At 45.9% G+C, this 16,119-nt stretch overlaps 1 protein-coding gene across 5 annotated transcripts in view; it reads right to left on the reverse strand.

Annotated features, from left to right (window-relative positions):
- The window catches only part of DZIP1 (DAZ interacting zinc finger protein 1), a 49,734-nt gene that overhangs the window by 32,708 nt on the left and 907 nt on the right, over positions 1-16,119 (reverse strand). The window contains exons 2-9 of one of the 5 annotated variants that reach the window (XM_055542847.1): positions 15,936-16,033; positions 14,338-15,579; positions 13,648-14,211; positions 10,144-10,228; positions 7,087-7,211; positions 6,437-6,598; positions 4,289-4,426; positions 279-341 (exon numbers count right to left, since the gene is read on the reverse strand). In XM_055542847.1, the coding sequence (XP_055398822.1) occupies positions 279-341; positions 4,289-4,426; positions 6,437-6,598; positions 7,087-7,211; positions 10,144-10,228; positions 13,648-14,211; positions 14,338-14,373 (1,173 nt within the window). In that variant the 5' untranslated portion in view covers positions 14,374-15,579; positions 15,936-16,033. Of the gene's footprint in view, positions 1-278; positions 342-4,288; positions 4,427-6,436; positions 6,599-7,086; positions 7,212-10,143; positions 10,229-13,647; positions 14,212-14,337; positions 15,580-15,935; positions 16,034-16,119 lie in introns of those variants that run through there. The other 4 variants (XM_055542848.1, XM_055542849.1, XM_055542852.1 and 1 more) reach the window with 4 other exon arrangements.

The following is a 16,119-nucleotide window of genomic DNA, read 5'->3' on the forward strand; positions in this document are numbered from 1 at the left end:
TAGATATAAAGCATAATTTTAAAACTGTGAGACAAATTATATATACGGGCTTCTATACCTAAAGAAGCACATTTACAGCATCAAAAAGACTGAAGAAATTATAACAAAGCAGTAGCACTGGTTATCTTTGGTATTCGAATTATAAGTAATTTAAGTTTTTGTTATACATTTCTCTACAAATTGTTTTCAGTGGAAAAATCTTATCTTTATTATAAAGAGAAAAAATACTCTTTTCGGAAAGACCCACTTTTTATGGGCCATTCATTTCTTAATCTTACCCGGCTCTTTTCTTTCTTGTGTTCTTGATGAAGAGCCTGAACACGAGCTGTCCACTTGCTTTCCTGCAAAACAGGAGAAATTCAGGTACAGCTATAATAATGACGGGCTTCCCAGGTGTCACTAGTGGTAAAGAACCTGCCTACCAATGGAGGAGAAATAAGAGACACGGGTTTGATCCCGGGGTAGGGAAGATCCCCTGGAGGAGGGCATGACAACCCACTCCAGTATTCCTGCCTGGAAAATTCCATGGACAGAGGAGCCTGGCGGGCTATGTCCATAGGGTCGCAAAGAGTCAGACATAACTGAAGCCACTTAGCATGCACTCATAATAATGACGTCTACTCAGAACGAGAGCTTCTTTTTCAGTGAGTATCTAGGAAACCCAACTATTTGGGTAACATTTTAGCAGCCATTTTTAAAGATGAACACAGTCAGAAACGTTTGATCACACTTGCACCTGGTTTTCACCTTACACTCTGAGGCAGGGGTCAGCAAATATTTTCTATTAAGGGGCTAATAGAAAATACGTTAGACTCGGGGGGCCAGATGACTCACTACTACTAGGAATGGGAGAACAGCCATAAATAATATGTGAATGAACAGCCACAGATGATACGTAGCAGCAAGGCTGTGTTTTAGTGCTTAGTTGGTCAGTGCAGTCCGACTCTTCGCGATCCCATGGACTATAGCCCCCCAGGCTCCTCTGTCCATGGGGATTCTCCAGGCAAGAACACTGGCGTGGGTTGCCATGCCCTCCCCAAGGGGATCTTCCCTACCCAGGTATAGAACCCAGGTCTCCCGCATTGCAGGCAGAGATTCTTTACCGTCTGAGCCACCAGGGAAGCTCTGTGTTTCAATCAAACTTCATTTAAAATAAACAGGTGGACTCTGTGGGAGAGGGAGAGGGTGGGAAGATTTGGGAGAATGGCATTGAAACATGTAAAATATCATGTATGAAATGAGTTGCCAGTCCAGGTTCGATGCACGATACTGGATGCTTGGGGCTGGTGCACTGGGACGACCCAGAGGGATGGAATGGGGAGGGAGGAGGGAGGAGGGTTCAGGATGGGGAACACATATATACCTGTGGCGGATTCATTTTGATATTTGGCAAATCTAATACAGTTATGTTAAGTTTAAAAATAAAATAAAATTAAAAAAATAAATAAATAAACAGGTGTTAGCCTGCCAACCTAAGAAGTCAAAAGGAAACGTCACGCTCTCTGAATCTATGGGTTATGCACTGACAGAGCACGCAGGAAGGCCTCAGACAAAAGAAATTCATGTGGCACCTGAGAGTTTCATAGCCGAGTCCCTCACCTAGTGAGAGAGAAGCCTGCTGGGAGGCCCAATTCCTGATTCCCTACCGTGTACCTGCACCTGATAGGGCAGCTGCAGCAGGCTGTGTGCGTGCATGCTAAGTCGCAACAGTCGTGTCCAACTCAGCGACCCCCTGGACTGTAGCCCTCCAGACTCCTCTGTCCATGAGATTTCCCAGGCAAGAACACTGGCGTGGGTTGCCATGCCCTCCCCCAGGGAGATCTTCCCTACCCAGGTATAGAACCCAGGTCTCCTGCATTGCAGGCAGATTCTTTACCATCTGAGCCACCAGGGAAGCTCTGTGTTTCAATCAAACTTCATTTAAAAAAACAGGTGTTAGCCTGCCAACCTAAGAAGTCAAAAGGAAACGTCATGCTTTCTGAGTCTATGGGTTATGCACTGACAGAGCACGCAGGAAGGCTTCAGACAAAAGAAATTCACGTGGCACCTGAGAGTTTCATAGCCGAGTCCCTCACCTAGTGAGAGAGAAGCCTGCTGGGAGCAACCATCAGGACCCAATTCCTGATTCCCTACCGTGTACCTGAACCTCGCTGGGCAGCTTCAGCAGGCTGTGTGCATGCGTGCTAAGTCGCAACAGTTGTGTCCAACTCAGCGACCCCCTGGACTGTAGCCCTCCAGTCTCCTCTGTCCATGGGATTTCCCAGGCAAGAATACTGGCGTGGGTTGCCATGCCCTCCTGCAGGGGATCTTCCCAACCCAGGGATTGAACTAGCGCCTCTTATGTCTCCTGCATTGGCAGGCAGGCTCTTTACCACTGATGCCACCAAGCTGGTCGAGGACTAAGAGGCAGGCCCTGCCCTGTCTGGGGGCGGTCGGGGGGAAGGTGGACATAACAGTGGGAGGTTTCCACATAATGTGTACATGGTCAGGTCCAGCTTGGAGGACTGTGGCATGCTTGCATTAACCCAGAGGCCCAGGAGAACTTTCCAGAAGAGATGCCATTCCAGCTGAGTAAGTGACGGGGCCTGAAAACTAGGAGGTACATGACAAAGAAAGCTGGAACCAGGCGCTTTTAGGAGCTGCTGGTGTGTCGAGGTAAAGCCAAGAACTGTGGGAGATAGCAGGACCAGATGCCCAGGGACTCTGAATGCTGGTTAACGGTTCTAGATTTTGTTCTGTGAAAAACGGGGAGTCACCGAAGGATTTTAGGCAGGGTGGTGATGTGGTCAGCCTGGCTGCAATGCAGAAGGTAGATTTGGGGGAGAGAGGCAAGACAAGCTGTGGTTGGAGTCCATATTCACAACACATTTACTTTTTAAAAAATTTTTTTATTTTGTCTTAGGGTCTAGCTGATTGGGCTTCCCAGCTGGCGCTAGTGGTAAAGAACCTGCCTACAATGCAGGAGACAAAACGGATGCTGGTTCGATCCTTTGGTCGGGAAGATCCCCTGGAGGACGGCATGGCAATCCACTCCAGTATTCTTGCCTGGGAAATCCCATGGACAGAGGAACCTGGCAGGCTACAGTCCAGGGGGTCACAGAGAGTCAGACACAACTAAAATGACTTAGCACACACACACACACAGAACCGTTTAACAATGTTGTGATAGTTTCAGGGGAACAGCGAAGGGACTCAACCATTTACATACATGTATCCATTTTCCCCCAGACCCCCCTCCCATCCAGGCTGCCACATAACATTGAGTAGTTCCATGTGTTACACAATAGGTCCCTGAAAAACACATTTACTTTTTAAAATGATGTAATACTGCTTTTTGAAAAAAAAAAAATCGTGACTTCATAAGCTTTAATCTTTATGTTTTCTGGCTAAAAAAAAATTCTCCTAAGTCAGTGTGACCAAAAGAGCCAGGATGAAGGCCGTACTGATTACTGAGGTTCACTTGCAGATGACTGTAATTCATCTGATACGTGTAAAAGATCATCGGTTCGCCAGTGCAGCTGTATAAGCTCTGAAAAAATAGTCTGTGCTTCAAAATGCCTTTCTATGCCTTTTGAAAGTGGGCCTACATCCGAAACATGAAAAATAACTACTAAGGTAATAGGAACTAATTCAAACAGATATCATTCGAGGAAAAATTAAACAACTTTGCCAGATGTTCTGTATCCACATCTATTAGTCAATCAGTAAGTATCTAATTAGTCAATCAGTAAGTATCTAATAAAGAAAGCTGAGTGCCAAAGAATTGATGCTTTTGAACTGTGGTGTTGAAGAAGACTCTTAAAGAGTCCCTTGGACATCAAGGAGATCCAACCAGTCCACCCTAAAGCAAATCAGCCCTGAATAATCATTGGAAGGACTGATGCTGAAGCTGAAACTCACTTTGGCCACCTGATGTGAAGAACTGACTCATTTGAAAAGACCCTGATGCTGGGAAAGATTGAAGGCAGGAGGAGAAGGAGACAACAGAGGATGAGCTGCTTGGATGGCATCACTGACTCGATGCACATGAGTTTGAGTAAGCTCTGGGAGTTGGTGATGGACAGGGAAGCCTGGCGTGCTGCAGTCCATGGGGTTGCAAAGAATCGGACACGAGTGAGTGACTGAACTGAAGTGTCTAATGAACATCTATTATGAATCACACATGCAATAGGAGACAAGAAAAAAAGTAGTCACTGTCACTATCACTGAAAGAGACACCTTTTCTTAGATGATGTCTCCTATAAATTACTTCACCAAGAAAAATCAGTAGTCACTCAATTCTACATACCTGATTGTCAAGTAGCTGCATCACATTTTGGAAATCCTGGGGATGCTGTGGACGTTCTTCTTTAAACTCATGTGCATCTTTTAGCGTGCCGATGTTAGACTTGATCTGCATATTGGACTTCTGGATTTCTGACAATTGCTATAAAATAAAAGTAAAAATCACTGGTAAAAATGTTCATACTTCTATAAGACCAAAACAGAGGGCCTCCCTGGTGGCTCAGTGGTAAAGAATCCACCTGCAAATGCAGGAGATGCGGGTTCAATCCCTGATCCGTGAAGATCCCACATGCCATGAAGCAACTAAGCCTGTGCGCCACAGCTATCAAGCCCGTGCTCTACAGCCTGGGAGCCACAACTACTGAGCCCACAGGCCACAACTACCGAAGCCGGCGTGTCCTAGAGTCCATGCTTTGCAACAAGAGAAACCACTGCAAGGAGAAGCTTGAGCTTCACAACTGGAGCGTAGCCGCAGCTCTCCCCAGCTAGAGAAAAGCCTGCAGAGCAATGAAGACCCAGCACAGCCAAAAAAAATAATGTTTTTAATTTTTAATTAAGAAATAAAGACTGAAACAGAGAACAAAACTAGGGAGCCTGTAGCCACATATTAAATCTGACCGTCCTGCAAGACACTCATCATGCTTCTCTTCACAGTGGTTTTCCTGTTTTACTTCTTCCAATAAAAGAACATGCACAGGGTGTAAAAGGGAAAGGAAAACCTAACTTTCTAATCTTAGGCGATGGGCGATGGGCAGGTTAACAGTTGCCAGAAATAGAGGAATTGGGTGCAGTTGATTGACTGGGTGATTTAGTGAGGAGGCCAGAAGGGGGCGACAGAGGATGGGATGGTTGGAGGGCATCACCGGCTCCGAGTTTGAGCAAACTCCAGGAGATGGTGAAGGGAAGCCTGGCATGCTGCAGTCCATGGTGTCGCAAAGAGTCGGACACGAATGAACAACAACACCTGTCCAAGAGCTCTGATGCTCAGACTCAAGGGAGGTGATGTGGAGACACCTGAACCAACAGGGAGTTGCCTGAAGGAAGCCCTACAGAAAAGACACAATGACCCACCCCGTGTTAATTTCCCCTCAACTTTTTATCTGCAAATTACAACTTACGGAAAAGTTGAAAGGACAGTATAATGAACATCCATTTCACTGCCACCAATAGCTAACTAACCCTGGGCCACATGTGCTTTATAAAGATATGACAGCGGCTGGCAAACTTTTTCTGTAAAGAGCCAGACAGTATTTAACTTTGGAGGCACGTAAGGTCTTGGTCACAGCGACTCAACTCCACGGCGGCAGCACAAAAGCTCCACAGAGAAACTGTAGAGGTTAACAGCACAGCTGTGTTCCAAAATACTCTCTTGTAGACATACCAGAAGGTCAACTGATACCATTTTCATGGCATGAAATGTATTTTGTTTTGACTTTGTTCAGCCACTTTATAGTGTAAAAACCTTTCTTAGATCAAGGGCCATACAAAATCAGGTGGTTTGCTAGATTTGGGTCCCAAGTCATAGTTTGCCCATCCCCATGAGAGGGTTCAGGGCGTTTTAGAGAAGGATCTTTGCAGTTTTCCCAAACTACCCCTCTATTTCAGTTTATAAAACATGTTGCCCCTAGAGGGAGCTCAAGAATCTTCCATGGTCTCCTTTGCCTCCCTGGGACCAAGGCCGCTCCCACAGGGAAGCAGGAGGGGCTGCATTTAATCACATCCAGCTCACCCACTTCACTCAGGCCAAACTGGCCTGTCTTTCTGGGTCAGCTTCTTTCTCCCACATTGGGGATCTGTGTCAGTCTTTCTAGAAAGTTCCTTTGGAACTTTGGAAAGCTCCAACACTTGGGGAAGGGGTTACGGTTTCCGGTTATCCAAACCTAACGAGTTAAGCAAGAGGGCCCTTCTTCTCTGATCTGACCCAAATGTACCAAGTGTTCTGCACTGGGGTTTGGGGCCAGAGAGCCTGCTCTTAAGGACTTACTCTGTTTTCCATATGCCCAAGCTCCCTAGACTCTTAGGGAGGATGGGAGTCTGGGCCAGGGCACGATAAAGGAACTTGTGGATCTGAGGGCCATATTGCCACTGTCACGCCACCTCTAAAGGCCAGAACTCTGTCAATGCTATGAGGACTCCTGGGTTAAATACTCACATATTCTAATGCTGAGTTCTTAGAAGTCAGTTCTTTAAACTCCTTCATAAACATTTCCTTGACTTTTTCCATTTCATCAACTAGTTTCTCCTTTTCTTCTTCTTTCCATCTATCGAATAACTTCAGAAATTCTTCCTCTTTTGTTTTCTGCATTTCATATTCCTGAAATTGATTTAATACATGGCTTTAAAAGCTCTGACATGAAGCAAGCCTGAAGAATTTTAAATAAATGGGCACAGCTTCACCTCACATGGGTCGGCGAGACTTGCAAATTTCACTTAGGCCTTTCTTTGGTTTGTTTTGTTGCAAAAAACACTGCGTATAAAGGCAGGTCTGTGCACAACGATTTTCCCAAACCAAAGGCAGCACATAGCATCCTTCTGTCCTTACATCTCTTAAAGTATAAACACAGAGGTCCAAAGTCTCAAAAATTCCTAGAGACTATACAATCTGCCAAGACTGAATCATGAAGAAACAGAAAATCCGAACAGACCAACAAGGAGGAGAGATTGAATCAGTAATCAAAAGAAACTCCCAACGAAGAAAAGTTCAGGACCTGATGGTTTCACTGGTGAACTCTACTGAATATTTAAAAGGAATGAACCCCAAACCTTCCCAACACATCCCTGCTTCAGAATTCAGCATCCTACCTTAGAGAGCCTGATTGCGTGGGCATGCTGTGCAGCCTCTAGCTGAGACTTGGTGAGCTGCAGCTGCTCCTTCAACATGTCGATCTCACTTTGGAGCTTGTCCGTCTGCGCCCTTGTCTTATACTCTGTTGTAACAGAAATATCATTAAAAAATACCATCTCTTAGAAACCCATTGGAAAATTTACAGGGTACAGTGCTACTAATAAGACAAAGACAAAGGAAACTGCTTTTTCTTGGGATATTACTCTTTTTCATGCTGCACGAGCCAACTTTACTCTTTACTATGTATTTTCAGCCCTTTGCATCATTGGGCACCAAATTATTTTTAAGCAGATTCTTTCAGCCACTGGGTTGAGGTTGGATTACCCTGCAGAGGCAGGGTGAGAGCCCGTTCAGGGAGCAAAGGAATAATCCTGGGCTCTTCTCCAAGACGCCTGTCTCAATCAGAGAAAGGAAATCAACAGCTTCGACCATAGGTACCATGATACTGAAATCTCTACGGTCACCACCTTTCTGGCTCCCACGGAACTCTCCTGAACATGTCATCAGTGCTCAGACAAGCAGAGGCCAGCACTCAAAATGCAAACTGAACTACTGAGAAGTTGTAAAAGGAAGCAACAAGTGAAGGGAAGAACACTTATGTTCATGTACTTACATGCAGATGTACACATGACTGAATGGATATACATGTGTCTGTGAGTGTAGACATGAAAGGTATGGAAACCAAAGTAGAAAGTCAGAATCTCAAAGATGACCTGAAGAAATAATACTCATTTCAGAGTCTGAAATACTCTCTGAAACGAGTATGAGATAGAATAAGATACTGAAACAGAAAAGAAAGAAGGTCAGTTTCACACTGAAGAATGATAGGTTAATTTAAAAAATATTTAATCTCCCCAGTTTCTCCAATACACTGTTAAACTGTATCAGCGATTCATGGCTTATAAGTGGAATTTTATGCTATTCATATTGTTTATACAAAGCTCAGCTGTTTCCTAAATAAATCTATCAGAAATAGGCAGAAATGGAAACAAGCCCAAAAGGGAGGGGAAAGCAGGTACAGGTAGATAGTGAGTAACAAGCTAGAAATATAAACATCCAGCTACCAAAAACATTTAGATCATAATGAGCATTTCCATGGATTACTGTGGCAATCTGTAGAGTTGCTCTGATCTGCTCATGGAGAAACAGGCCTTGCATTCTTTGCTTCTGAGAACATTTAGATTAGTTGCAAACCTGGTTCCTTGCAAGCCACAGAGCCCCTCCCCTCTTCTGCTCCTTCAATTAGCCCCTCTAGGCACTGGTTAATTCACACTGGCACCCAAACACATCTTAGTATCTCCCACTGCAAATAAGACAATACTCTCCCCTTGGTCCCACTTTCCCTCCAGATACTGCCTCCTGTCCCTGCTTTCTCTCCCAGCAAACGTTACTGAAATAAATGGCGTGGTAATCGACATGACCACTTCCTTGCCGGCTCCTCAGCTCAGCTCACTCTAGTCCAGCTTTTGTCCCCAGCAGTTCGCTGCCGCTATGTCAAGGCCACCAACGGCCATTGGGAAAACAATGGTCACTTCTCGGTCTTCATCTTACTCTGTGCCTCAAGATCATTGGGGGTCACTGCCTCCTTCTTGAAACCCTCATGCCCCTTGGTTTCCATGACAACACACTCTCCACTTCCCTCCTGCCTCCATCACTTCAATTTCTCACTGTCAGCTGCTCCTCCTGGGCTCCGAGTGTGGGGCTGGCCCTGAGTTGTCTTCTCTTTTCAAGTGACCTCATCCAGCCCAGTTCTGCTAACGACTCCCAGGTTTTTATCTCCAGCCTGGGCCTCTACCTTGACCTCCAGCATCCTCACATGCATGGCAACTGTATGTGTGACTTGAGTGTACCCACGGCCAACCCAGATTCCCCATCCTTCTTCCTCCCTCAATGTGCTCCCTTCCTGGTCCTCCCCTCAGTAAACATGATAACCATTTACCCATTTGTACAGGACAGAAGCACAGGATCATCTTTACTTCATCTCCAGCTCCCATGTGGAATCACATCTCTGTGGGCTCTGTGTCCAAATAAACCCTCTCCATCTCCACGTCTCCCACCTCCCGTCCTGGTCTGGCTGCCACCCTCTCTCCCCTGGGCTACCTGTTGCAGCCTCCTCACGCTTCAGCCTGCTTCCACCTCCGTCCCTACTGTCTGTTCCCCGCCTACTACTAGATGGGTCGTGTAAAGGTACAAATTGGAGGGAATTCCATGGCCATCCCATGGTTAGGACTTGGTACTTTCTCTGGCAGTGCTTTGGATCCCTGGTCAGGGAACTAAGATCCCATAAGCTGAGTGGTTCAGCCAAAAAAATATAAAAATACCAGTCCAAATTACATCATATCCCTACCCCTCCAACTTAAAATCCTCCAGTGGCTTCTCATTATGCTAGTTAAATCACCCACATTCCTACCCAGGGCATTTGAGGCCCTACGTGACCTGGCCCCTTCCTAGCCCACCTCTGCTCACTCTGCTCCACCAAACTTTTATCTGTTCCCCAAACACACCGGCCTGCCCCCCCTCAAACACAGCTGACAGTGAGAATTCCCTTTGCCAGAGATCTTCATTTCCTAGATTTCCTGCATGCCGGGACCCCCTCATCATTCTGGTTTCTGATCAAATATCACCTCCTTAATGAGGCCTTGGCTGACCACCAGGAGTCACTCTCAGTCCCATTCTCCTACTTTATTTTCTTCATTGCACTTGCCGCCACTTGAAAACATCACTCATTTGTTTAGATGTGACTCCTCCATCCCCTCTATTAGGATGTAAGAGAGCCAGACAGGGTCTGTTTTGCTTATGGCTGCATCCTTGAGCCCTAATGCAGTGCATGGCACATCACAGGGGATCAATATTCACTTAATGAGTGTTCGAACAAGGACTATGACGCTTTCTTTTAAAAGGATTGAGAGATGCTTTGGGCCATGTCTCGCTGAAAAAAGAAAAAGCTACCAGAAATAGTACCTTTATTATAGGGCTAAAGAAAATAGCTCTTTGAAGCAGAGCTCACTACTTACCAAGATGCGAATCTTCAGGGTGGCGGCGCTGAATATGACTTTGTAGGAAAGCTTGGTTCATAAAGGCCTTGTCACAAAAATGGCACTGAAAAGGAGAGAGCAATGAATCCAAGTGTCTCTAACAAGTACCCCTCCACCTAATTTGAATTAAAATCTGGGTACCTGAAGCACTCCCTCTTGGGGGCTTTTCCCCAAGAGATACCACCCTGGCAAGTAATGCTGAAACCATAACTAAAAAGACATTTACGACCAGGGTGTTCTTCCCTAACTGAACACATGCCAGTGAAAACCATCTCTGTTAACAGAGCCCATCATGGTGGTTTCTGGAACCCCTGAGGATGCTCCTGTTATACAGGTGGTTCCCAGCCCAACAGCACCAACTTGTCCATGGCACTCTACCTGTGCCAGCCTTCTTCCTGTCCCTCACGCAGGCCAGCTTCAGACACTCTGCATTGGCCAGTCCCCCGCCTGAATTTTCCCCAGACTTTCCAATGAAAGTCTGGCTCCTTCCCAACATTCGAGATGTCATTTATGGAACCTCTTCCATGCTGGGGCTGTGCTGCACGTCCTTAAGAAATCTTCCTGGATAAGCTCCCTGCCAGGCACTGTCTTGTTTGCATCATTGTCCATCTCACCACTTAATATTATCAGCTTTAGTTACTTCCTTTGCTTCTTATCTCCTGTCCAGTTCCTCTAGGATCTAGCATGTCAGCTTCCTGAGAGTATGAACTCTCTTCTCTTTATTCACAGGTTTATCCCCAGAGCCCAGCATTAACAGATCATTGATCACATGCTTAGGAATATTTGGCCTCCTAAGACGAACTTACTGAAAAAAACCAATCTTACTAATATCTCTATTCTCTACCTTTTAACATAATTTTTAAACCAAAAAAAAAAAAAAAATCAACTTGTTCATCTGTATCCTTCCCCAGGACTATTGTTAGTAAATCCTGAATGTTACGTATTTCATCTGCCAATATTTCAAAATCTATCTCCAAAAGGATTTTCTTGTAACACGATCATAATATTATCATCCCACCTTTTAAAATGTGTAAATTCCTTAATTATTGACAAATATCCAACCATTTATTTTTTCCCAATATTTCACACATTGCCTTAGAAAACATTTTTGCAGTTTTTAAAAAAAATAATTATTTATTTTTATTATTTATTTGACTGTACCAGGTCTTAGCTGTGGCATGTGGAATCTAGTTCCCTGACAAGGGACAGAACCTGGGACCCCCGCATTGGGAGCACAGGGTCTCAGCCACTGAACCACCAGGGGCATCCTTTGCACTTTGTTTTGAATCAGGACCCAAATAAAGTTATATCTTGCAATTAGTTGTTTTGTCTCTTAATTCTCTGTTAGTCTATAGGTTGAACCTCCAGCTCTCTTTTCCTTATAACTTTCTTGATAAAGAAAATGAACATTTGTCCTGCCGAGTTTCTCTCAGTCTGGATTTTGCTGCTTCAATCCTACTGTGTTATTTACATGCTTTCCTATTCAGGTTTTACCTTACGCTTATTCATTATATCACAAAGACATAGATCACAGGTAACCACAGCTCACTATGGAGAAGCCCCTGCGGATATCAACATCCACTTGTCAGATGCTATTTACTGAGCCTTCCTCATGCTGTTGGAGAAGGAAATGGCAACCCTCTCCAGTATTCTTGCCTGGAGAATCCTAAGGACAGAGGAGACTGGAGGGCTGCAGTCCACGGGGTTGCAAGAGTCAGACACGACTTAGCGACTAAACCACCTAAACCGACCACCTCATGCTATACATGCATTATCTCCTGGGATTCTGCTACTAAGGCTCTTGTTTTCCAGATGAGGAAACTAAGGTTTAGAAGTTAAATGACTTGTGCAGAGGAATAGCCGGGATTCAAACCCCAGTAGAATAATCTGGAGTTGTCACCCTAAATGCTCTCACAGCTCAAGAACTCCACAAAGAGACAATGGCAAGTCACTTAATAGAGGGCAGAGAATACCTACACTACATACACTAAGTAGGAAAAGGTGGTGTGGGCTTTCCTGCCTCTTCTTGGCCATCCCCTGGCACACCATACAGCTGCCACTACCACTCAGAGAATCTGTTGAGTGGTCAAGAGTTGGCAGGTTCCACTCATTTGATAGAAGTGTGCCATTAGTTTATTATCCTCATATATCATTAACATTTTAAAGTCTTCATTTACTAACAGCTATTTCTATGATAACCAAAAGAATGAAAAAATGTTTATAAACATAAAATTTTTATGTTATAGGTTTTAATGTTTCACTGCTTAATATCAAAGCCAGTTGCACTTTCTTCAAAGGTTTTAAACAGAACCCATTCTATCCATTTTACAATAATATATTTCTAGAGAACCATCTCAGCACTATTTATCAATATTTAGTTTTTAAATAGCATTTATGAAACAAATAGGCAATTACCGATATCCGGGATCATTGATGATTTCACCTAGGGGTTGTGTACCCAAGGCTAAACATTAAGACTTTCTAACAGGATTCTTTCCTGACTGTTCACCTACTTTAAGTACACTTCTCCCAAGGCTCCTATTGGGATGGTCCTGAGTACAATTCATCACACTGCTTTCTGCACCTACACTCACTTCTCTACACTCTCTCCTGCTTTGGCTCCTCCATTCCCTAAACCCACTAAGGCCTGTTCAGTCCTATTTAGCCAAAATGACTGGGTGTGAAATCAGTCTAATCAGTCTATTGCTTACTTTGATATCTTCAAGGATTCTTCCTTTCTCCACCTAATTCATAAAAGATACATACACTGACTTCATTACACTCAGAAATGACAATATTTATCTTGGGTTCAAGAACAAACAGTTGGAGATTAAGAACAAAAAGACAAGAATTTTAAAATTTTTAAACAGTGCTGTTATACTAGCAAGTATTCTTCTTCTTAGAAAATATATACATTGAAATATTTAGGACTCTGCAACTCACTGCCAGACGGCTTAACAGTAATAGCATGATACAGAGACAGAGGAAATAAAGCCAATGTGGCAAATGCTAATAATTGGTGGATTTAGTTGAAGGGTATAAGAAGTCTTAGCACTGTTCTTGCAATCTTCCTGTAAATTTTAAAACATTTCAAAATTTAAAAATGAGGGGGGTAAAAAAAATCCACAAGATGCAAGCATTCCATATCATCTGCGGCCCAACCTCAACAGCAATTTGCACCTGGTTTATTTTTCATTACACCTGTTAGGAGGAGGAAACAGCTTCTTGAACCACCAGCTTTTAGATAATTCAATAAAGCACTGCAGACAAGGCTGCTCGTTAAATTATTAACCCTGTGTTAGTCTGCACAAGGTAATGAGCCATGTCATCTGTTAGTTAAAAGTACGCTTTCGCTCAAAGAGTACTTTCTCCTGATTTAAACAAATCTTAAACACAAAGGGCAGGGCTATAGGAAAGGACTCTCAATATCCCAGCCAGTAGGCACTGAGGGTTTTACTGGCCAATCGCGAGGCAGCGTCCCACCTGGTAATAGCTGGCTTTGGCCTCGATCATCAGCTGCTGGGTGGAGATCAACTTCTTCCTGCGTTTACACTCTTCCTTGAGCAGCTTGATCTCGCCGGCCTGCTTGGTGAGGAGCTTCTTGCCGTGCTCGCCTTCGGCCAGGCTCCGGCGCAGCCGCTCCTCCAGGCCGTGCAGCTGCGAGGTGAGGAACTCCTGCGAGTGCAGCAGGTACTCGATGGTGAGCTGCGCCAGGCGGATGAGCTTCAGCAGCACCGGGTCCACGCCCGACTGGCAGTGAGGGCACTTCTCATCCTCCAGCTTGCAGAAGGTGATGTTCATGATGTTCTCCTGCAGCGTGAGCACGTCCACGGCGCCCGCCACCTTGTCCACGTCGATGGCGCTCAGCCGCCGCCAGTCCACGCTCTCCAGCCGCGGGCGGAACTGGAAGAAGGGCAGGGGGCCCGAAGCCGCGCTGGGGGGGCCACAGGCCATGGCAGCCCCGCCCGCCGCGGCCGCTGCGGAGGCGTCGGGTTCCTCCAGGCCGCCGGCGGAGGCGAGCGGGTAGTAGACGTGCTTCTGAAAGGGCTGCGGGAAGGAGACAGAAGCGAGGGGAGGCGGAGGGAGCTGGGGGTCCCGCCGCTCCGCCATCGTTTCCCCCCCCCCGCCCCGCCGCATCGGCAGGCGGGCATCCCCGGGTTCCCTTCTCCTTACCATGCTTGGAAGCAAATCCGCCGCCTCCGCTGGCATCGGGGGAGGGGGCAGTCCCGTCTTCCCGGCCCGGGCCGCCGCCGCCCCACCCCTCGGGAGCGGGAGAAGGCTGGGTCCCGGCGGCGGCGGCCTAAGGTCTGGGCGTCCAGGCCGTTGCTATGGCAGCGCCCCGGGCGGGCACCTGGAGCGAAGTGCGAGACGGCCAGCGCGCGGTCAGCGGGCGCCCAGAGTCCTGCGGGACCAGAGGAGAAGTCGTCGTGGGCCCCAGAAGACAGCGGACCACCCTTCCAGGGGACACACTTTCCGGTTCCCCAGACGCCACCCTCCAAGTCCCTAAGGCTTGGGGAACCACATCCTAGCCGCCAGCCTCTGACCCTCGCCTTAGGTTTTGGGATGAGAAATAGCCATTCATCCTCATCTTTCACACGCAGCTCAGAAAAACGTTAAGCCACAATCTTTGCAAAAATCAATGGGATGGAGGAGGGCTGGCTGCCAGAGGGCATGAAGACACTTTGGGGGTATAATAAAAAATGCTGTCTATTCTGATTGGGCTGTTGATTACCCAGGGATATATATACATTTGTCAAAACTCATTGAGTGGTACACTGAAAATTAAGGGTCCATTTTGTATAGTATACTTATAGTTGTTTTAAGAATTAAATTTGTAGTGTAGTCAATTATATTTGATGGAGCATGTGAGTGGGTTAGTCCTTTAGTCTCCTGCCTGACTCTTTGCAATCTCATGGGCTGTAGCCTGCCAGGATCCCCTGTCCATGGGATTCTCCAGGGAAGACTGGAGTGAGTTGCTATTCCCTTCTCCAAGAGATCTTCCTGACCCAGGGGTCAAACCCGGGTCTCCTGCATTGCAGGCAGATTCTTTACCGTCTGAGCCACCAGGAAAGCTCTTACAAACCAGAGAACTTCCCAGAATGTGTAATACTTTACTTGTCTTTTCAAAAGGATACATTTTCAAAACATGAAGATGTAAACAATTATATGGAGGGGAAACTTTAAAGGGCCCTGGTATTTACCTTACAAACCTGTGTGGCAGCTGCATTCTGTTTTCTGGAGGGGCTAAAATATTTCTAGCAGCAGCCTGTAGACCTCAGGCCTCTCATTCTCCAGGTCTTCTGGGGGCTGCCTGTGGCTACCACAGAGATGCATGAACTGAGGAAAAGCCAGCCATCCCTCAGTCCACCAGGGAGTCCCTGTTTGGACCAACCATCAGGAAAATTTCTGTCTTTCCTAACAGCCAAAGAAGAGAAGAAAGGAAAATACAGTTGAGAGTAACTGGAAGCAACGTTGTAATATCAACCATATCCAGCCCTTTCCAAACACTGAGAACTACAAATAAGTCCACATGAAAGCATCCAAAAATTTAAGCATACACTTCATAAGACTTCACAGAAACCATACATCCCAATCATTTTGAATGGGATTTTTGGGGGAAAAAAGAGCTATTATCGATTCACTGCAGCCAGCATACAAATCTTACAGATCTAGCTTCAGGGTCTGATTCTTCCACTTGCAGACCTAGAACAAGTTATATCAGCCCTAGGCCTCAGTTTCCCAGTCTGCTTGAAAGGCCTCAGGACACCAACCTGGAAGGTCTGGGTACCGTGGACTCCATCCACTGGGCTGCAGGATCAGCGGGAACAAGGGCGGTGGTCTCTCTTGCTCACCGTTATATCCCCAGCACCTAGTCAGGCAGAGAAAAGGTGTTAAGAATTTGCCAGAAGGACACGTGGATAAAGGATGATCCGAATGAATTGGGCGCTTGTTTAG

The sequence above is a fragment of the Bubalus kerabau genome, chromosome 12 (assembly GCF_029407905.1).
Source record: "Bubalus kerabau isolate K-KA32 ecotype Philippines breed swamp buffalo chromosome 12, PCC_UOA_SB_1v2, whole genome shotgun sequence".
NCBI classification, from domain to species: Eukaryota; Metazoa; Chordata; class Mammalia; order Artiodactyla; family Bovidae; genus Bubalus; species Bubalus kerabau.